General features: G+C 37.8%; 2 protein-coding genes across 2 annotated transcripts; both read left to right on the top strand.

The window, feature by feature from the left end:
* Nucleotides 189–1205, top strand: LOC109831159 (pentatricopeptide repeat-containing protein At5g43790-like). The gene has a single exon (XM_020398498.1). The coding sequence runs from the start codon at nt 189–191 to the stop codon at nt 1203–1205; it is 1017 nt and encodes a 338-aa protein (XP_020254087.1).
* Nucleotides 2031–22679, top strand: LOC109831352 (probable arabinosyltransferase ARAD1). Its single transcript, XM_020398681.1, has 9 exons — nt 2031–2763; nt 6856–7029; nt 8391–8548; nt 8640–8787; nt 8950–9065; nt 9152–9290; nt 17469–17579; nt 17722–17790; nt 22370–22679. Exons 1-9 carry the CDS (start codon nt 2269–2271, stop codon nt 22493–22495), a joined length of 1536 nt encoding a protein of 511 aa, XP_020254270.1. The 5' UTR covers nt 2031–2268; the 3' UTR covers nt 22496–22679.

Below are 23152 nucleotides of genomic sequence, written 5' to 3'. Positions count from 1 at the left end.
CCCCGCTCTCCCCCAACCCCCACACCTACCCTTCCCTCCTCAAAGCCTGTGGGGCCCCCTCCTGGGCCCCACACGGCCTCGCCCTTCATGCCCACGTCATCGTCCTCGGCTTCCACCGCGACCCTTTCGTCCTCGCCTCACTGCTCAACTTCTACTGCAAGCGCGGGAAAATCCGAGTCGCCCGCCAAATGTTCGATGAAATCCATCTACCGGACTTGGCCGCCTGGAACTCTGTCTTGTCTGCGCTCTCTCACTGTTCATATGTAGAAACCCTCTTACTGTTTAGAAGGATGCTGGAGGATTCTCGTGTAAATCCCAATGAGATTACACTTGTGGCTGTTGTAAGCGCTTGCGGTGATCTAGGTGCGCTAGCGCAGGGTTTTTGGGCCCATTCTTACATACTTAGGGGCGATTGTCTATCGATCAATCGCTTTGTCGGTACTTCTCTTGTAGAGATGTACTCGAAATGTGGCCGACTGGATTTTGCGGAGCAAGTGTTTGGTGAACTGTCAAAAAGAGATGTGACATGTTATAATGCGATGATACGAGGTTTTGCTATCCATGGATTTGGACACCGTGCAATCGTACTCTTTGAGAGGATGATAACCGAAGGAGTGAGAGTGGACGAGGTGACAGTGCTTGTACTAATGAGCGCGTGTGCTCACTCTGGGTTGGTCGATGAGGGTAGACATCTGTTCAATAGGATGCAAAAGGATTTTGGGATTGAGCCGAAGGAGGAGCATTATGGATGCTTGATTGACCTCTTGGGCCGAGCTGGCAAGCTCAAGGAGGCTGAGAATGTGGTTAGGAAAATGTCCATTAAACCTACTGCAGCAGTGTATCGATCTTTATTGGGAGCCTGTAGAGTTCATGGAGATATCAAATTCGGAGAACGTTTAATTGCTCGAGTAATGCAATTGGACCCAGGTTATGGAGGGAATTATGTGTTGCAATCCAACTTGTATGCAGATATTTGTCGATGGGATGATGTTGGGAGGGTGAGAAAGGTCATGAAGGCGAAGGGTATTGATAAGACGCCGGGTCTTAGTTCAATTGAGATGGATGGTGTTGTGCATGAGTTTGTGATGGGAGATAAGGGACACCCGCGATGTGGAGATATATATGATTTGCTCGACGATATTGGAAGGAGATTGTGCGAGTATGGACATAGGCTGAGGGCAAATGATGCAGTGTTTGTCGTCTAATGGGATGCTAAAACTTTCCATTGGGCCTGCTACATTGTTTATGTAGTGATCCAAACAGAGGACCCTTGGATCAGCATACTAATCCTCAAACCCTCCTCGTTTTGCACTAATCCAATTATTCTTATCTCTTAGAACACCACGTGTCCAATATACTCTCTCTCTCTCTCCAATAGAATGATGAGAAAGAACCATTCACCCATTCAATATTACAAGGAATCTTAACAGTGCACGAGGATTGCCATTCTAGCACAGAGCCGTTATAATCAGAGATAGAACAGGTTTCACAGTTTAAAGGACGGTGCATGCTCTTGGTTGTATCACGTATGGGAGTTAGTAAGTCCAGATCGTAGACTGCTAGCTGGATTCTTTCTACACATAACTTCACTGAATATTGCCGAACAAAACGACCTGAATGTTGATCACATGATTTTCCCTGCAATAGCAGAGTGTCTGGTATGTCCTACTTCTGTACATTTACCGTAATGTACAAAGAGTTCAGACATGCTGAAAGAATAACTAAGAGAGCAATTAATGTCTTCTTCGCTGTCACTGTGTTCAAGTTTGATTTGATAAAAAGAATGGGCACAGGTTGTAATCCAATGAATCCTCCCACAGGTTGGACACTTTACGATTGAAAAGTAGGAAAACATTTGGATACGCATATGCGACAACTTTCTTGCATTTTAATTTCATAATCAAATTGCACATGAATAAACACATACAACGTAAAAAGAAAGTCACTTTTTCACTTTTCATCTTTCACTTGCATGCAGACAAACAGCCCCGGAGCGTATAGCAACTATGGACGAGTTTGCTTAAAATGAGCATCCCCACAGAATCAAACTATAGCAGATCTAGGGGTTGAAACAACTTGCGAGATTTTTTTTTTTGGGCCGTAAAGGCAATTTCAATGACTTGAGGGGCTAAATATCACAAAAGCAACCGCAGGAAGTATGCAATCCTAGATGCATCTCAGATCCGGAGCGTAGACAACTGGGTAGCATTTTTACCCAGGGACTCTATCCCCACCCAGAAACCACGCCTCTCCCCGTATCCGCGCGAGATGGCCGGAAAACATTTCGCCTTCTCATCAACATCCAGATCTCCACCTTCATCCTCCCTCATCCTCATCGCCGTCATCGCCCTCCTCTCCCTCCTCTCCCTCCTCCTCCTCTTCTCCTCCTCCTCTCCCTCCACCGGCCATGTCCCAACCCAAACCCTAACCCTAACCACTAACCCTAACCCTAACCCTAGATCCGCGTCCCCTCCCGAGTACTCCTTCGTCGCCTCCCTCGAGCGATTCCTCACCTCCAGATCCCAATCCCACCCGTCCTCTGCCTCCTCCGACGCCCCGGAGTCGGCCGAGGCGCTCGATCGATTGATCTCGAGGAGGGAGGAGGAGAGTGGGGATCGATTTGGTTTGTCGGTTGTTAGGGTTTACGTTTACGAGATGCCGGCTAAGTTTACCTACGATCTGCTTTGGTTGTTCAGGAACACTTACAAGGAGACTGTGAATCTCACTTCTAATGGCTCCCCCGTTCACCGACTTATCGAACAGGTAAATTTATTATTATTATTATTATTATTATTATTATTATTATTATTATTATTGTGTGTTTTGGGTACTGAAATTTGAGATCTGAGCTAAGTTAGACTGTAACTTGAATCTGCTGCGTCGTTTAGGAGCGTGTGTAGATTGATGTTGGACGGAAGTAGTTGAGATTTGTATCGAGATTCGTGTTTGTGTCAAAAGTTGCCTTTTCCATTGTTTTCAAACCTGTTACACCGTTTATCGATTACAAGTTCAAACTGAAAAGAGAGTTGATCTTTTTATAAGATCTTCTTACAACGAAAAATAAAGATTACAACTTTATCAAACAAAACGCAGCAGTAGTTTATCTCCCGCTGCTTTGCGTGGGATCTTTGCCTGTGCCGGGGACGCGTTAGTCCGTGGACCACCGCAGACCAAAGCCGATCGACAATATAATTACGCTCTTGTTTCACGAGGAAAACAATTACGGAAGCGACAATCACGACCAAGCGAGATTGTGGCTCTTCTCGAGATTAAAACCAAGTTTAATCCGGAGGAAAGAAGGGAAAAGAATCACAAACCTTTCGAAGGGGCTTTCTTTATGAAAGTGTTCGCCAAGCTCTGATGATTCTCCTCTGAAATTCGTGGTTGACTGGTCAATTTGACAGCACCTCGCCTTCTTAATCTCAAATCTCCGATCCCCCTGAAAGAAGACCTTAGGCTTCTATTTATAGGCTTTTTGAGATGTGTCTCCTAGTAGGAATTGATGTTTAAACGTTATCTGCGGTTTATAACTGTCTAAACGTGTTTATGGATAACCTCAGAGCAGTTGGAGAGGTTTTGGGACGAAAGAATCCTTAAAAATCATTGAAATCCGTGTTTGGGGAGGTTTTGTATCCAACAAGAGTCCTGGTGACTCGGAAATGTGCGAGTCAGCTTCTGGTGACTCGGAACTGTGCGAGTCAGCTTCTGGTGACTCGGAACCGTGCGAGTCAGCATTTGGTGACTCGGCACTGTTCAAGCTTCTAAGCAATGTTTCGTGATTCTTCCAGCTTCTTTGTTTTGCGTACGTTTCGTCGCCTTGCTGATTTTGGATGAATTCCTTTGACTTGGATAATAACGTTTATCGTCTTTTCCTTGTCTTGCACTGTGTTTGAGGACCTATGGGCAATTTTTAACGCCTACAATTCGTAGTGGTTATTGTGGTGTGAGGATGGATCTCTGGCTATTTTCTTTTGTTTGTCTACCTGAAGTTCGATTGCATTAGTGGTATACCTATTTATCTTATATACTTGAAAGTCTTGAACAAACAAGTAACGAACCGACAAGTTTTGATTGCATAAGTGGTATAAAGCATCCAAAAAAATTGGAAGTGAAATGGAATTTGAAGATGTTGCAGCTCCTTGGTAACTCTTATAAGGAGACACTGGATCTCACGTGGTAAGACTTTTGGTAGTAAAAGTTGTAATCTGAGGGACAAAGGTGGACTTTTTTAGGAGTAGCAAGACTTTGGGGTTTGTTGTGCTATTAGAAGCATTGCATAGATTTATTATGACCTTTGCGGAGACTCATCGTGGTTAGTTTGGTGTTTGGATTGATCTCTGTTACTTCTCTTTTGTTTATGTAGCGAAAATTGATTGCATTAGTAGGATACCCATTTGTCTTATAAACTTGCTATCCAATAGTATAAAACATGCCCAAAAAACGAAATTGAATTTGGAAATGTGTTTATGGAACATGTAAAAATCATTATCTTTTTGGTTGGCCTGATGTGATAGAGCTGCACAAAATGCTCTTCATATTGGGTAGAGGGAAAATTTAAAAGACTTAAAACAGTCTATACTTGTTTAAAACTCTTTTTAAGTTGAATCACTTGGACTGGCTCTTCTTTGTTTGTCTGCTCGAGGATGCATAGGATGTACGGCTTTCTCCCTTGGTATATTGCTTGGATTGAAACCTTCCTTACTTGGAATCAAACCTGCAACCCATAATGAATTAAGGGCTCCGAATGTGGAATTTTAAAGAAATTCTTGTTTAAGTACGTGAGACCTTCTTTCTGCACTAACCCATTTCTTTTCAGTCCACAAGATATTCCTTTGCAGGTAATTACAAAGAGTAGATAATAAGCTTGAACATAATGGATAATAATAATAATAACTTATACCTAATTTCTCTTTTGCTATCCATACACCAAATGGGCAATAAGCTTGAAAAACTTGAGCGACTGAGGTGGAAGGAAGACCACCGATACCTGTGATATTCTATGTGATAATTGAACTGCTTTTGATCCTACATGGACTAAGCAAACATGTTACAATACAAAATTGAGACTCCACCTTATGTAATAAATTACAAATTATTGAAACAACAATTTAACGATCATGCGTCACCAGTATCAACTATCAAGCATTGGCTAAAGAAAATAGTAATGGTCAAAAACAAGGCTGATAGTGAACAATCAATAAGCATACAGTTTATATAAGTTCCAGTCAGAAAACCTAATAAACCTTGAAAATACTCTTTAGACAAACGTTTCCTAATAAAATTAAAAAAATTGAGAGAAAGTTAAAGTATATAACCTAAACTAAAACTACTACACATGAAATTTTTAGGGACCAAGAAAGTCTGCTGCATAATTACATACCCTGTCATATTTGTGGGTCTATGTGAGTATGGATGCAGTGTGTTAGTGCGTTCTCTTTACATGTGATGTGAATTCCTGCAAGGATAAAATCAGAAACTAAGGACTGCTAAACTTTGATATTGAGTTGGCTGGTTATTAGCAATCATGCAATTAATGACCAACCTACTTAAGGTGATTGAATGCAGACTATAACATCCGTCGTCTTCATACCAAGACTGTCTGCTGCATAATTACATACCCTGTCATATTTGTGGGCCTATGTGCATATGGATGCAGTGTGCTTGTGCAATGTGCTTGTGCATTTTCTTTACATGTGCTGTGAATTCTTGCAAGGATAATATCAAAAACTAAGGACTATGCTAAACTTTGATATTGAATTGGCAGGTAATTAGCAATCATGCAACTAATGACCAACCTTTCAATTGCCCCATAAATAAATAGGCAAAAAGCCAGATGGTAAGAATTGCTAGGGAGTTACATTCAGCTTTGAAAAATAACCGAAAATAGAACATATTACAGTTCCTAATGCTGCAATGAGTGAAATGATTTGCATGAACCTAGAGTTAGTCCGTTGGCATTATTGGCATTATTCATATATCATAGAAATGGAGACATGATGCTACTGATGCAAGGAAATGCATGAAAAGGAATGATGGCCACACTAGATGATATAGTTGTGATGGACAAAATTAAGAATATAAAAGAAAATGAAAGACTAACGATTACAAGTCAGTAGAGTCAAAACTAAGTGTGAGACAATGGTGAAATCACCATTTAGGTGATAAGTATATATATGGTTATTTTCATGCAAAAAATATCTCATGAGCGGCACATGGCACCAACGAATTCTAAGCCTCATGTTGAAAACTGAAAGAAATAGAAGGTGGAGACTACAGATGATTCTTAATATTTTTCTGTTAATTAGATGCCTCTCCCTTGTGGTTGGCTTGAACATTTTAGTTATGTAGCTGACATCAACAATTCAATCATCCTCATGTGTCACATTCTTTGAACATTGGCATATCAAGTTTTGCATTCCTATCTTAAAAGAGTTTCTTTCAAACCACAATTCTCTTGGTCTTGGAAATTGTTATATGTTTCATTAATTTTGACCAAGAATATTTCTATTGCTCGTGATGTTTAAATTTAGTTTTGAGTATACGAACTTATCCAAGATATAGTTCATTTCTTGTGTTAGTTTATGTAATTACTCCACAGTGTTTCTCTGAAGACTTTAGCTATCAGTTCTTTATTTCTCTTCATATCAACATCAAAGCAGAGCCTTTATTTCAAAAATTTTGGGCTCTCTGCATGAATCTTATTTAGTAATTCATCTTTATTAAGGTTTATCCTTGAGTTAAGTTGGTGATCCATTTTTCTTTTGCCTGAAATCCAAATTAAGTAAAATACCATTTAGCCCATGTTTGTATTTTTTCTTCATGTGTAATTAATTCTTTGTCTCTATTTTTTTGCAGCATTCAGTTGATTATTGGCTGTGGTCTGATTTGACTGCTCCGGAATCAGAGAGGCTGTTGAAGAATGTTGTCAGGGTTCATAGGCAAGAAGAGGCAGACTTGTTTTACATTCCATTTTTCACAACCATTAGCTTCTTCTTATTGGAGAAACAACAGTGCAAGCAACTTTATAGGGTGTGCGCGTATGCCCCAAGGTTTAAATTTAAGCTATTATTTGTCCTGACCATGTGCTTCATTAAAATGCGACATGTCAAAAGCTGGGACCGATAGTTTCTTTTTTATTTAAATATTACTACCTCACTGTAAAATTATTCTCTTGCTTGTATTTTGTGCTTGACTGTGTAGAATTGCATTCTGCAGGTTGTTTTTCCAATGCATTAATGAACTACTAAACTAGATAGTTTTTTCAGTTCCAAAGAGATTAATGGTTCTGTTTCATGGAAAATGCCATGTCTTTGTTGTTTATGTGTCAACCTTTTATCTTGATGTTGCATTTTCTAATTAACTATCTATTGTAATGCTTTAATCCTGCCTTTTCCTGTTTCAAAGAACTCAACCAGTATACTAGCGATTGTTATTTTATCAAATTCCTTTAATATTTTAGAAACATAAAAATTCTAATTATAGCTTCTTGTTTTAGATAAACATTGATCTTCTTTACACTAAATCATATGATCTTCTCCTTCAATTAGATTTCTTGAGATGCCTCTTCATTGAAAGAAGTCAAGAACTTAATTAAGTAGGTTTCTCTGCTAATTACTGTATCAGTGCCCTGTATCATCGGGGACCAATTGCATAACTGGCATGAGATTGGCACCTGGATGTAGTTCTTTGCCTGAACTTTCACATTCATTGAATGGTTAGCTGATAGTGATGAATGTTGACAAGTTGAGTACATAATAGAATGATGAGTTTCAGCACAGTGAGGTTAGATCCTGTGGGAAAAAAATATTGTTAAATCTGCACTTATTCAGCTGAGACATATATCATGATAATTTCTTCAATGTGGGAGCACCTACTGTGTAATATTACGTAACCTACTTAAAATGGTAGGACTGAACAATTTGCTTGACACTTGTTTTTGGTTGGTAAATTCTCGTCGTGGCCACACACACACACACAGAGGCATGCCCACACACACGGACGCACACGTGTGTGTGCATGTTCAAACGTGCAACCACTCATGCACACCTTTTTTTATGGTGAAATTCTTTGTTGACTGTAGCTCATTCCCTTGTTTGTGCTTGTTACCTAACGAGTTTATTGGAATTTCTTACATAGGTTCATCACATTACCTAGTGTCGACAATGCATATTTTTTGCTAATATCACTTGTTTTTGCTAATATAGCTAATTTGTATTACACGGGCAAATCATCATTTATTTTAAAGGGATATAAACATAAGCCAGTATCATACTACTGTCTTTTATTTTGTGAGACACAACCTTCAGAATGATTTCTATCTGAGACAGCAGGCTTTTTGGCCTCGTACGTTGTCACTTACATATCCTATATGTGATTGCTTGTGGAAACAGGAGGCACAGAAGTGGGTCACTGATCAGCCTGCATGGCAGCGTTCAGGAGGAAGGGATCATATTCTTCCTGTTCACCATCCTTGGTCTTTCAAGTCAGTTCGCAAGTTTATGAAAAAAGCTATTTGGCTTCTTCCTGACATGGACTCTACTGGGAACTGGTCAGGATCTGTTATCTTACCCTTATCAAAATTTGTCTCATTAAATGGGGATGCTAATCTTACTGTCTATTGGGTTTGAAAAATTCTTTAGGTATAAGCCTGGACAAGTCTGGCTGGAAAAGGATCTCATCCTTCCATATGTTCCAAATGTTGAACTATGTGATGCCCAATGTATGTTAGAAACACAGCCGAAAAGAAACACATTGCTCTTTTTCCGTGGAAGGCTTAAACGGAATGCTGTAAGCAAAAGAATGCTCTTAAACCCATGCAAGCTTGCATGTGCATAATCCTGCACACACCAAAATAAAAAATAAAAAATAAAAATGCTTGCCCACATGAAATTCTCACATGTATGGTATTCTGGATGCATTTGTACTAATCTTACAGCATCATACTGTCAGGGAGGAAAGATCCGTAGTAAACTTGGGGCAGTGCTACATGATGCTGAAGGGGTTGTTATAGAAGAGGGAAGTGCTGGAATGTCTGGCAAAGAAGCAGCCCAGACTGGCATGCGCAAGTAATAGCCTTTTTCTTTTCAAATTTTCTTCAAGCTGGAAAGTACTTGAGCATCTTACAGAGTTAGCTTGTTTTGCGTGCATTCAGATCTATATTTTGCTTGAGTCCAGCTGGGGATACGCCATCTTCTGCCAGGCTTTTTGATGCAATTGTAAGTGGGTGTATCCCAGTTATAGTCAGTGATGAATTGGAGCTTCCTTTTGAAGGAATTCTCGATTACCGCAAGGTTTGCTCTCCCTCCCTCCCTCCCTCCCTTTCCTATTCGATTATATATTGACACACATCTTGATTTATGCAACCAGGTAACTCCTTAAACATGAATACGTAACTTTTACTTGGCTAGACTGAATTTTAGAAGATTTTAGATGCGTATCTGGTTGACATGAGCCAAACGTAACTAACATAGACTTTTTGGAAGCCAGATTTTGTACATGTATGAATTAGCGTGATGATAGTGAAGATCAGCTTATTATATTTTCTCCATGTTTCAGTGACCTTCCTGTTTTCTAACCACTTGCTATAATCCTAGGATACCACCATGAACAGAGACCTAACTGAGCATGTTTTAATCTTGTTTAGTCACCAATGCTTTCATATGAATCCCGTTTTGGCCAATTTGTTAAATAGTGCACTGGTTATGGGACGCAGATTTGTCTCCCTTTCTCCCTTGTATTTATTCATATGAGACCATCTATATGCTAATTAAGTGAACTTTTTTCCATTTTTCTTTTAATGCACTGCTTCCCTCTTCATCTTGTGCATTTTCCTTTTTGTCATTGTCACGACCCCAATTGTCGAACCTTAAAAGGAATATTGGAGCCGGACTAAACATGTGAAAAATCCTCCAAAAATATATATTCATTAAAAGACCATCAAAATAATCGCATCATTGAATTAAAACCAACAATAAGTATTCTCTATAATCCCAAAAGTCAACACTAGTCCAATTTACTTGATAAAAATAAATATTCCTCAACTTGAAATAAAACTCAACCTAAAGGAAAGAATCTCATTACTACAAACTCTCAATTCATCAACTAAATATTAAAGACTTTATTTAACCTTCACCAAGAAAATAACAATCTCGAATTATATTTCTTGTCCCGTTCTAAGAATTTGAAAACAATCGTCAATTCCATCTCATCCTGAGTCTCTGAAAAGAAGGAAAACAACACAATGAGTTCACAACTCAATAAGTGGATAAATTTATACATTGAACACTTGTTTTACAAAAATTCAAATATTTCGACAAATGATAAGCAAAATATAAGAATGATTGAGAATCATCAATGAATTCTAGTACATGATGCAAATATTTAAGAAAACTAAAAAAACATGAAATGGAAATAAGCAGGCTACGCCTTAATGCGGTCAACACTTCATACTCCGGTTGACTCAGTAAACCTCACAATTATTAAGCCCGTGGTTCCGGGACGGTGAGACCCAAATTTGGGCTCTTAGCGCTAAAATAAAACCTCATAGAGGCACATTGAGCCCTGTTTTGATAGCTTACTTATATCTGACATATACCAATATATTGACCTGAGATGCATATGTTTTAAGAAAATTAAACAAAGCTCGTAAAACTAAATACGTTATACAAAAATGCCAAATGCTAACCAATAGTGAAATCAATCAACCACATATGCATCTCAATCTACTATTATATGAAAAGACAACAATTAACAAAGAAAATAAGCATAGACTTCTACCAACTAACCACGTGCATTTATCCAATCAACAGTGTATGCGAGCAACCATACAAAAGGGTATAATCCATCATAACAAACTTACATATAGACAAGGTAATTTTATATGAAAAATACGCAGTGAATAATGTACAAATTCACCACTTACATAAATCCGAAAGACTATCGGAATACTAGTCACGATGCCTCCTCTAAATCACTTGGGATTCCTACATAATATATACAAATAACCATCAACATTACTGTATAACTTAAGACCCGAATACCTAATAAAATAATCTTAGGATATTATCATACACCATTTAATTAACTATACTAAAATCAACCTACATACCCTACTGTACCCTATAACTACAGTTAAGCATTGTATACATAACAATTTTTTTATATAAAGTAACTCAAGATCACAAGCTAGAATTAAATGGCCTTGTATAGAAAAGAAGACAGAAGGCGTGGAGACCAACACAAGTGGCAACAGAACCAAGGTTTGGTTCCATCATGGCCATAGCCTCAAAATATTAAGATGTAGCCATAAGTTTCTAAGTGGGGAATATAAAATACCTAGAAGTCTTCTTGATCCCAACTCAACTGATAAGGAAGCCTCTTTTTTTTTTCCTGCGGAGGAGTGAACACGACTCTCAGGTTGGAGACGTGGCTGAGTTCAAACCCACATTCATGATAAGGGAAAGAAGGAGAGACGACAATCAACCAGAGGAAAGGAGATTTTTTATTTGTGCGCGAATCAGAGACGAGAAGAGATTTTTTTTTGGTTGTGTGGCGGAACAGAGACGGGAAGACGGAGAAGAGGCTGACAGAATTAAGGAGGAGTTGGGTAGGGTTTTGGGCTATTAATAAGAGTCCTCTTTTGCTAATATAACCCTCTAACAATTTTTGCATAAAAGTCCATTTACTTTTCTTTATATATATTGCCAAATAAAACTTAAGATTATTACAGTCAGCATCCTATATTTTGTTCCTATGCATTTTTTTCCTATACATTTATAATTATCCTCTGTTAAGTTAGTTAATAATCCAAAAAGAACTATATCATCAAGAGAGGGAAGGAGGCAAAGTTCATGATGAGAAAATGAACTGTTTAACGAAGTAGTAGATTCAAAATAATGATACCGCAAAACGTATCACTCTACCTCCAGTTAAGGGTTAAAGAAAAAAACATAAAAAAACTAATGTAGGTTATTTTGTTTATTAATTATTTACATATTTTATAAATACTAACTATTCATAATGACTTTAATAATTAGAATCATCAAAAATTTCAAACATAACACCACAATTAGGAACGAAACATTTTACTGTTTAATTTAAACAAATATAAAAGTTGTTCATAATAATTTTAAGTATTAAAAATAATGTAACGTAAATTTTTTTTGATAAAAATACTTTAATTTAATACAATCTATATAGTCTAGGAAGTATCGCAATTGAATACTCAAATATATATTCATAAATTTATAACTTGTCCATAATTACATTCATTTTACTACACATATTCATAATTTCACAATCACCCAATGATGTCACCAAAGCAAGACATGAAAGCTTAACAAACAATTCAAAAGTATGTACTTAACTGCTTCAAGTTTTAAAAAAAGGATATACTCTCAGGTCTCTAGAACTTATATTGAAATTATGTAAGTTATATTGAAACTGTAACGCCCTTTATTGAGGTACATAAAAATTTGGGCATGACTTGTCTGTAATAAGAAAGGCGCAAGCGCTGGCTTAACTCTTTAATGTACATCAGCAATATAATATATATATATATATATATATATATATATATATATAATATATATATATATATATATGTTATAAGTGTGTGTGTGTGTGTGTGTGTGAAATGGAGAAACTTGGTACCTAAGTTGTTCCAAGAAACTTGATAGTGATGTGGTCTAAATCTTGTCCCTATATCTACATTAGGGTTGGTGATGAGGGGTTGAGGTTTCTAATCTTTGAGGTGTGATGTAACTGGGCAGAATTAGGTCTCCACATCACTCTCAAGTTGCTTTAAACTAACTTGGTATCAAGGTTCTTCATTCCTCTCGTCTCGTCGCTCTCTTCTTATATATAATAATATATATTATATATTATATATATATATATATTATATATATGCTGAATGGCCAAAAATAAAGAAGTGGAGATGTATATGCAATACTCAGAATCACAAGGTTGACATCAGAGTCTATATAATACCAGAATAGAAGAAAACTAAAGGGAACAACAAAATATTACAATAATGATAATAGCTACAAACATTAGTACATGTTTGATAAGTCAAGAGTACTACAAAAGTGAATATAAATTAAACCCTACTAAGATTTTCCTTTCAGAGCCAATCTTTAATTTTTAGGGTCCGTAATCCCCTTATTCTTGCTGATTGTATGACCTGCGAATGGATATAGAAACAATAGGGGTGAGTCTAAGGCCCAATTGGTAACCATAAAAATCTCGGGTACAACATAGGGGATGAATGAAAATGATAGTCACAGATAATTGAACTTGAACGAAGGGATTTTAACATTAAGTTACCATACTTATATCATGATCATTGATCGAAACGAAATAACATGTTAATATGAATAATCAAGGTCTAATATTCAGGATTCTGAACTCCCCAATCATGGGATAATCAATAAACCGCACATGCCTTTATACACCCATCGGTGAGCGTCCTCACACAGGGCATTGTCCTCACTGGGACCCATTACTATTACCACCCATCGGTGAAGCTTACTTCACACATGGCATAATTCATGAATATAGACTATCAATCATCAACAAAGAAAAGAATACTATCACTATCAATAGTCGAATCATCGAAGCAAGTCGAATTGCTGCAATATAATCATTCAAGGATAGCAAATGTTTAAAACTGAAATAAACAATATTAGGATAGCAATGGTTAAACAATCAACAAAGAGCCCACACATGAAGTGAATCAAATACGAATATTACGAAAGTGATGAGATATACAACTTTGTATAGAAAACTAGTAGGAATTTTAAGAAGTAATCAATCGAACTCTCAAAGATTCAGGAGGAGACAATGAAATGTTACCTACCGATTATGTCGGGATCCTCTCGGCCAATGAATGAATCCAAGATTCTTTGTCCTATATACACATACATGTATACCCACATGTAGGGGTGGGCAAAAACCGAAAAAAACCGGTTCAACTGAAAAAATCGCCCGAAAAAGTGGGCCGGTTAACCGAACCGGATTAAATGGATGAGAAGAAGACTCTAAACCGCCCGAACCGAATTAAACCGGTTTGGATCCGGTTTGAACCCCTGAACCGCCCGAAAAAAAACCAAACCGAATTTTCTAATTCGTTCTTTGTCGGATATTCATATTGCTCAAAATGGGAAGGACTTCGTCGTTCGGAATTCGGTCAAAATGGAAAGGACTTTTGGTTCGGACGAAGTCGGATGGAATAGCTTTCTTATTAGTGAGTCATCACTTGAACATTAAGCTATATAATTGCTCGGTAATTTGATTGTTATGTTTACATACATGTTTATATTGTATAGTTCCTTTTTCATTGGGCCTGGTAGCGTATATGCCCGCATTAAAATCGGTGAAACCTCATATAAGCTTTCAAATTCTACTAGAGGCATGTTAAGTTGTTTTCCAATAAATGAAAGATAACCTTTTGATTATAGTTAATTAATATTTGAATGTTACGTAACCATATGTACTTGTTGATATGGTTTGCGCTCATTTCACTAATTTCGGTTTTTTGTTAGCTGTGGCAATGGTGTTACTTCAAATAAGCTCCACATTTTATTGTTTGGGGAAAAAGTTAAGTAGACAAAATGGACAAATAATGATACTTTATCAGAAATTAATAGGCAATGATCTCAGGTGTGGGCAGATTTTTGTGAAATAGTATTAATTCGGTCCAAAACCGAAACCGATCCGAACCGATCCGAATTTCGGTTGGGCCGAATATTCGGATGAAGGGAAAAAAATCTGGATCTGGATGAGAGTTTTGAGAATTCGAAAAATTCGGATTGGATGCGGATTGAGCTTAAAACCGATCCGAACCGAATATGCCCAGCCCTACGCACATGAGATTCTAAACGTCATGTCTTTTATAATTTTTTCTAACTTAAAACTTATATCATGGTATAAGCTACACTCTAGATGATTACATCCAATATTTCTAATATGCACAGCAGCACAAGTAGTGTGCATGCAGCAGTTTGGGGTGAATGGATGGTAGAGCAATTGATCTCCAAAATGCATGAAACTGGTTTCAAATGACTAATGAGTACTTTCAGAATATAAAACATTTACATCAATGCATGGTGTATAGTAAGAGTTATGCTCTCAGCAAACTACACCTATCAAAATTGCAGCAGAAAAATAGAGATTGCTATCTGGAATAAATTATTCATTTCGGGCAGTTAACACTGTACAAATGAGCTCATATTTGGTATAAAAGTAATATGATGGATTAGCTTCCAAGTCCCATGAGTTTCATCAAACTTTTATTTTTATATGCATGTTACATGTAAAATAACACAAGGGGGCAGACTGGAATTGTCAGTGCATATGCTGTGTATTAAACTAGGCTTAGACTTATCAAATGTTATCCAAATTAGTTTAAACTTGAGCCAACAGAAAGATGATTGAGTCTAGTTCTATGAACAAAAAATTTTTATGCATGCATGATATATATTGAGATTTATGCTCTTTATAATGGACAACTCAGGTAAATTATTCCAGACACATGCATTGAGTTTAACCATAGTTTCGAACTAGTAATTGATTTTAGAATTAAACAAAAGAGGTCTCAAATGAAAGCTACGTAAGTGTAGTTTCTAAAATAGAAAGAATATCTGCATTTGGATATATACAAAGAAAGTTATGTTATTTTTACTGGTAGGATATCTTGCTAGAAATTTCTATACGAAATTCTGTTTCAAAGATAAAATTGTCATACAAGCCTTAAAATGTTACATGCATGACCTCATGTGTAATATAACTATAATTATTGATTTAACTCAGTTCAAATTGATGGAATGAAAGAATTTTTTTTAGGGTTTATACCTTACCAAGCTTCAATGGACCCTTTCTTGACTATCTTTGAGCTCCCCCTTCTTCTACAAGGTAAGCAAGGGGTCTAGGGTGAAAAAGTTAATGAGAATGAGGGAATAGAGGAGAGTTGCTGCTGTCTAGGGAGCTGGCTAGATTTAGAGTGAGAGAGTGAAATGATGGGATTCTCTTGGAAGAGTAAGAAATAGGAAGGGTTGAGTGTTTGACTAGTTTTTTTTTATTTTCCCATGCACAAATCTCTTGCAATTATGAGCTTTTTGAGGGTTTAAATTGTAAAATTCTTCCACTAACATGGCTGACCAAATTAAACAATTATGTTAATTAGAGGGTTTCAAATTAGGTATTTAACAATTGGGCTATCTCTAATCAAAGTTTAAAGTATGATTGGCTTAGGTTTACATGCTAAGTTTGTATGCATGCTATGACTTAGTTAACTAGATCATAATATGAGAATTGGCTAAGTTTAAATCCTCATACTAGAAGATTATATGAGATACAATGAAGGAAAGAATTTACTGATTTATGGATCGGTATCGGTAACGGTATCCGATTATCGGAAGGAAAAATTTGCAATGTTACAGAAACAATGCATGTTATATTGAAATAGCATAAGTTTTATTGACATAACACATATTATATCGTAATAACATAGAATTATGACGTGTGTTATTTCATGAGGTTACGTAATATTTGTCGCGTATTAGATAACATAACGCAACATAACGAGTTAAATAATGAGTTTTTTTAACATTACTAGCTAAATGCTTCCAGTCGTCTCATACATTAAGTGAACTAATTTTGAGATGCCGCTACTTTTTATTTTTGGATCTGTTGTAAAATTCAAATGGATAATTTCAAAAGACTTGTCATTTGATGCTCTCATTTTCGCTTCATAATGGTATATTTTCTTTGAGATTCTCTCCTTTTCCCTTTATGTTGGTGTTATATACTCTGAAGCACGGATTCGCCCCTAGAGGCCACGAATCCGTGTCCGACTTGAATCGGACACAGATTCGTCACGACACGTGCACGACACGTGTCGGACACGGTCAATCCGTGTCCGACACGGCTCAACGGTCAAATTAGGCTCGGACACGGTCAAAGGAGCTAGGACATGGCTCGGATTCGCCGAAGGCTTCATTCGGGTTGCGGGATTGGTTGTTAAAATCCAACCCGAACCGTTCGATTAAAAAACCCATCCCTATTTCTCAAATCTCCCGTTCGATTCGATCCTCAGTTGACTCAAACAAGAGAAAATAAGAAAAAACCCTAACCCTAATCCTCTCTCTCAATCTCTCAGCTTCCACTTCATCTTGAGGTACTTTTTGTTTACAAACTTGTTATTTTGTGATAGATTCATATTTTAGATTGTTAGTTGAATTTTATAAATTTTTCTATATATAATAATATTTTTTTTAAATCCTTGCCGTATCCCCGTATCCTATTTTTTTGAATTTTGTCGTATCCTGTATCCGTGTCCGTGTCGTATCCCCGTATCTGTATCCGTGCATCGTATCCAAGTGGACTCCCAGTTGAACCAATAGCTGATATTTGAACACATATTGGAATAAAATATTAAGGCTGATGTAGTTATTTCCTGGTAAATGCAGATTGCTCTTTTTGTTTCTTCAAGTGATGCTATACAGCCTGGCTGGCTTGTAAATTTTCTCCAGAATATTGATTCCAGGCAAATCAAGGAGATGCAAGCAAATCTTGCTGAGGTTTGTCAACCAGATACACTTTTTTTCACCTCTCTGCTTGCATTCAAAATGTTTAATAAAACAGTGAATTGTCTCAACAAGGAAGGATTCTAATATTTTCTATTAACTGTTTTATGTTAATTGATTTGTTTGCCTATTCCAGTATTCCCGGCACTTTTTATATTCAAGTCCATCTCAACCGCTTGGACCAGAGGATTTAACCTGGAGAATGGTTAGTGCTTCTTCTTGCATTATCTACTGTTAAAAATGCTTATTAGAGAGTTGTAGTTGTTAATGTTCTCTCTTTTTAGAAGTCTAAATTCTAGAAACAGTAAAGTGAAAAATGAATCAGAAGGGGTTGTCTTTGTAAAAGCTAACCTCTCGCCTTTCAGCACTATAGTGTATATGGAAAGGAAAATTAATTCATATAAATTTGTCTTTTTGTCATCAGTAACATGCGGGGCCGGAACCCCATATTGTTCAGGTTACGCAAGTGCCCAATCTGAAATTTGTGGAAACTATTAATATGGTAGTTTAAATATTCATTACTTCCTATATTAAACACATATGATACCGCATAATTTTAGTGCGTGCCCAACCTGAAATCTTGTTTTGATTGTTTATTACCAAACTTCTCATCTCAAATTAGATCTCAGCCTTCAAATTACCAAATATGCTCATCTCAATGAAACCTAAACAAAACCAAATTAAATAGTCTTTAATCTTCATTATATTAAAGAAATCCATATTTAGGGTGATACAGGTGTATCTTCTCTTCAGGAGCTTAGCGATCCTCATGGGAGAGGATAGTGATTCTCATGATATCTTGAGAATAATGTAGAGTCGTGGACGAAGTCGTTGGAGGCGGCGAAGTCGAAGAATTCAGAAAAGGAACAGGAAAAGCCATTTTATTGAAGTCCGGTCGACCGCGCATGGAACTGCGGTCGACCGCGAACATGCACAGACTCAGGGTTTGGCCTCTGGACTTTTCGTTGTCGACCGCGACGGGTTCGGCGGGCGGCCGCCAAAACCCTGTAATGCAATTTAAGGCTCGTGTGTTCGGTCCGGCCGACCGTACATTGTTCGGCGGTCGATCGCGAAACGGGTTTTGGGCCTGGGCTTGTTTTCCTGCACTGTTTAGGATTTCTATTTGATATAAATAGAAACACGAATTTTCTAGGGTAGATTACTCAGATTATAATCAGAGATTGTATTCAGAAAAGAGATCAGAGAGGTTGTTCTTTGATCTAGAGAGATTGTGAGAGAGAGATTTGTAATCCAATTGATTCTCACAATCTAGAGAAGGTATTTTCCTTCGTCCAAATTATAATATTGTGTTCTTCTGTCGTTTTCTTCACACCACTCTTGATAATTCCGCGATCAAGAGTGCTCGCACGGTAACTCGTATCAAGTTGGTATCAGAGCATTAGATCCTGTGAAGTGGGAACCTGTGTATGGCCCTTACTCGATCGCAATACAAGAAGCTTGGCGATATCCTTATTTCATTAGAAGGAGTCCAGAAATTAAGAAAGAAGAAGATGACTGAAGGGGATAATTCAGCAAGGCTTGATGCATTAGAGAAGCAGATCGAGACGATATGATCGACTCTTCACAACTCGTTAGTCTTATCCATGGAGGTGACAAACAAGTTGAATATTCTTCGAAGAAAATTGTTGAGTCCGATGTGGAGAGATTAGATTCAGATTCCGACGAGGAGAAGACCGTTAAGACTGCGTTACATCAAATGGGTAAGAATTCTTATCAGAACCTGAAGATTGACTTCAAGGTGAAGATTCCTATTTATGATGGGAGTGTTGACATCGAGAGGCTTGGTGACTAGATCAAACGGATGGAGACATATTTTACTCTTTATGGCTATTCGTCAAAAGAGAAGATTGTGTTCGCGACTTTGAAGTTTTCAGGGCACGCGTTGACGTGGTGGAAATCCTATTGCAAACAGGAGAAGAAGGCGGTGTCGTGGAACAAGTTCAAGGAGTTACTGAGGAAACAGTTATACTCAGTGGGATTCCTTAAGGAGCGTTGGTACAAGTGGTACGACTTGCGCTAAAGAGTCAATCAAACCGTTCAAGAATACACCACGGAGTTCCAGCAGCAGACAATGGTTCTTAACATTGCGACAGAGGAATATTTCGTGTTTATGAAGTATATGGCGGGATTGAGTGATTATATCTGAAAGGAGATGAGGTTATTCACGATCGAGACTATTGCAGAGGCGAGCGTGTAGGCCATTGCCATTGAGGGCAGGCAAAAGAAGGGTAACGAGACTAAGGGAGACTTCAAACAGACGGGAGGCGAGTCTAGTGGTTCCAAACATAAGGAGGAGAAGAAGAGTGATCCGGGGAAAGCAGAACTGATTTGTAGTCACTGCGAGAAGATAGAGCATATTGCTAATCGGTGCTGGGAGAAGTATCCTCATCTCAAGCCAAGGGGGTTGAAGAATGAGGAGAAAAAGGCATACGTGGTAGCTCAAGTTCCGAAAGAAGTCCCGGGGATGACAGAGTCTAATGACAGTCTCAACCTTATGGCGGGGAAACAGACCACGAAAGAGGACGACCCGAGAGAGCAGCTTTTTGTTCTTAAGTTGCAAGTAAAGACTAGTTTGGTTGATGCTATAGTTGATTCAGGCAGCGAGAAGAATTTGATATCCGAGGCCTTAGTTCAGAAGCTGGGTCTGAAGACGGTCAAGCATCCGAAGCCCTATCCATTGGGGTGGATTCAGAAGGAGGAGAAACTAAGTGTAGTTGATCAATGTACTGTTAGATTTGCGCTTCATGAGTCGTATATTGACGAGGTCACGTGCGACGTAGTTCCATTGGATGTTTGTCAGATTATACTGGGTAATTCGTACTTATGGGATAGATATGCGATCTACGAGAGGCGGGCTCAGAAGTATACATTTACCAAAGACGGTGAAAAGTTCATATTTCGTTCAGCATCTCTTCCGAGGAAGACAAGTTTGGGGACGGTGACGCGAGCGAAGAGGCTAGTGAATACAAGCAATAAGTTTGTCTCGCTGTGCATTAGATTTTTAGAAGAGCCATCGAAAAGGGATTGCAACTTGGAACGAAAGGTGACTACGACGAGACGCGGGATGAATGAGCTGTTTCTGATCGGACGTCGAGACCAGATTCCTAGCAAGGCCAGGTGATTCAAAAAAGGAGGAGGGGTTCACGAATTCCCTCAGCTGAAGTTCTAACTTAAACGGGACTTTAAGTTCCTAAAGGGGGGGACCCATGATACGAGTGTATCTTCTTTTCAGGAGGTTAGCGATCCTCATGGGAGTTTGAGGATAGTGATTCTCATGGTATCTTGAGAATAGTGTAAAGGAGTCGTGGACGAAGTCGTTGGAGGCGGCAAAGTCGAAGAATTCAGAAAAGAACAGGAAAAGCCATTTTATTGAAGTCCGATCGACTGCGCATGGCACTGCGGTCGACCGCGAGCATGCACAGACTCAGGGTTTGGCCTCTGGACTTTTCGCGGTCGACCGCGATGGGTTCGGCGGTCGACCGTCAAAACCCTGTAATGTAATTTAAGGCTCGGGTGTTCGGTCCGGTCGACCGCACATGGTTCGGCGGTCGACCGCGAAGCGGGTTTTGGGCCTGGGCTTGTTTTCCTGCACTGTTTAGGATTTTAATTTGATATAAATAGAAACACGGCTTTTCTAGGGTAGATTACTCAGATTGTAATCAGAGATTGTATTCAGAAAAGAGATCAGAGAGGTTGTTCTTTGATTTAGAGAAATTGTGAGAGAGAGATTTGTAATCCAATTGATTCTCATAATCTAGAGAAGGTATTTTCCTTCGTCCAAATTATAATCTTGTGTTCTTCTGTCGTTTTCTTCACACCACTCTTGATAATTCCGCGATCAAGAGTGCTCGTACGGCAACTCGTATCATAGGGTGACCCCCCTATCCCACAAAATATTATGTCCATAGGCTTTTGAGAGGAAAAAACATATAAACTATTCCATCATTAGAATTTTACAATCATGCGAGTCATTTGATTTGAAAGGAACTGACAACTTGAGAGAAATTGGTTCAAAATAAATATGATGGTTTTCATCTGTTGGTTTATAAATTTTGAAGTTGGCATTTGTTGAATTACTTGCCACAGTTATTATTGGAAGAGCATTCTCTGCATAAATATTACAAAAATTAGATTGGATAATTGAATGGGGAAACAATGGATGTTATCCTGATGGCATAGACTGAGAAGGATGCGTTCGATAAAGACATGTCGATGTCAGTTGCAGTTATAAATTTTCTTTTTCCAAAATATTAGAATGATGGTTTGAATGTAAAATTTGCTTAATATACATGAAAGAAGAACAATGTACTTTTCATGAACTTTTTTTTATTTTAATTATGTTTGAAACTTTTGTGCCGAACCTGAACAAAAATCCTGGCTCCGCCTTTGGCAACACAAGGCTTTTGAAAGGAGTCATGCCTAGGAGTGTCATATCCGCAAGAAACCTGAGAAAATAAGTTGATTTTTACTCATGTTCCTCTTTTTATTGATAAGTGATTAATTAAATATAAAATTTGGAATCCGAGGTTAGATAGAAAAGAGGGAGCAGTATTTGTGTTTGGATGTGAGCTAGAAGAACATGAAATAGACAGCCCTAAGAATTTGCATGATAATAGTAAAATCTCCTTTTCTTTTCCCATGTACTAGCGTTTTCTCCCTGTTTTTCTTTTTTTATATTAGTGTCGCTGAGAATTTTATTTTCATTTAATACTTTTTGTCATCTCATAGAAGATTGATGCCTTTTTCATTGTTTCTGTTTTTAGATTGCTGGTAAGTTGGTGAATATCAAGTTGCATTTGCGTCGATCTCAACGTGTGGTGAAGGGGTCACGAAGCCTGTGCACTTGCGAGTGCCGGAGCGCAAACAGCACGAGAGCAGAGATACCATAACCTGATGTACTCCCTTTCTTTGTGGCTGGAATGTTTTTGAATGTTTGATCCGCTTTAGTATTGACGAAGTACATTTGTTTTTGCTTCATTTCAAACTCTTTTTACCCCCCATAATGATATTGTGATAATGTACTGTTGAATTAATAGGTTGAAAAGAAACATTTGATCAGCTTTTTTATCTGCATGTACTGCGCCGTGCTTTTTATGTGGAAATATGTTCTTTCTCATTTTAATTTTATTGGTCTGTTCTGCATTACTGGTTTTTAGGTTGAAAATCTATTCAGATTTTTTATGATGAGGTTTTGAATAGTGAGGGAACGACTAATCAAATAACAGTAAGAAATGTATCATGACATGACTATGGGTACTTCAGTTTGAAGATTTTTGAACATATCATAACGTTAGGAACGGGAAAGACCACGGGATAATGTTATACTAGCTACAAATTATATACTGCTTTTCTACTAAAATAACTAAAAATAATGACACTTATTTTTTTCAGTACAATAGTGGTTTAGTGTTTTTCTTTAAAAGAAAAATAGTTTAGAGTTTGTAGTCTACTTATCGATGATCGAGGCCTGACCAACAACTATTTGAGCGAGATGCATGAAAGAATAAAATACAAATTGAAACACATTGTTCCAAGAATTATGATTT

This window comes from Asparagus officinalis, chromosome 2 (genome assembly GCF_001876935.1).
Source record: "Asparagus officinalis chromosome 2, Aspof.V1, whole genome shotgun sequence".
Taxonomy (NCBI): domain Eukaryota; kingdom Viridiplantae; phylum Streptophyta; class Magnoliopsida; order Asparagales; family Asparagaceae; genus Asparagus; species Asparagus officinalis.
Note: the sequence above shows the minus strand (reverse complement) of the source record. Positions and strands in the feature narration are given on the sequence as shown.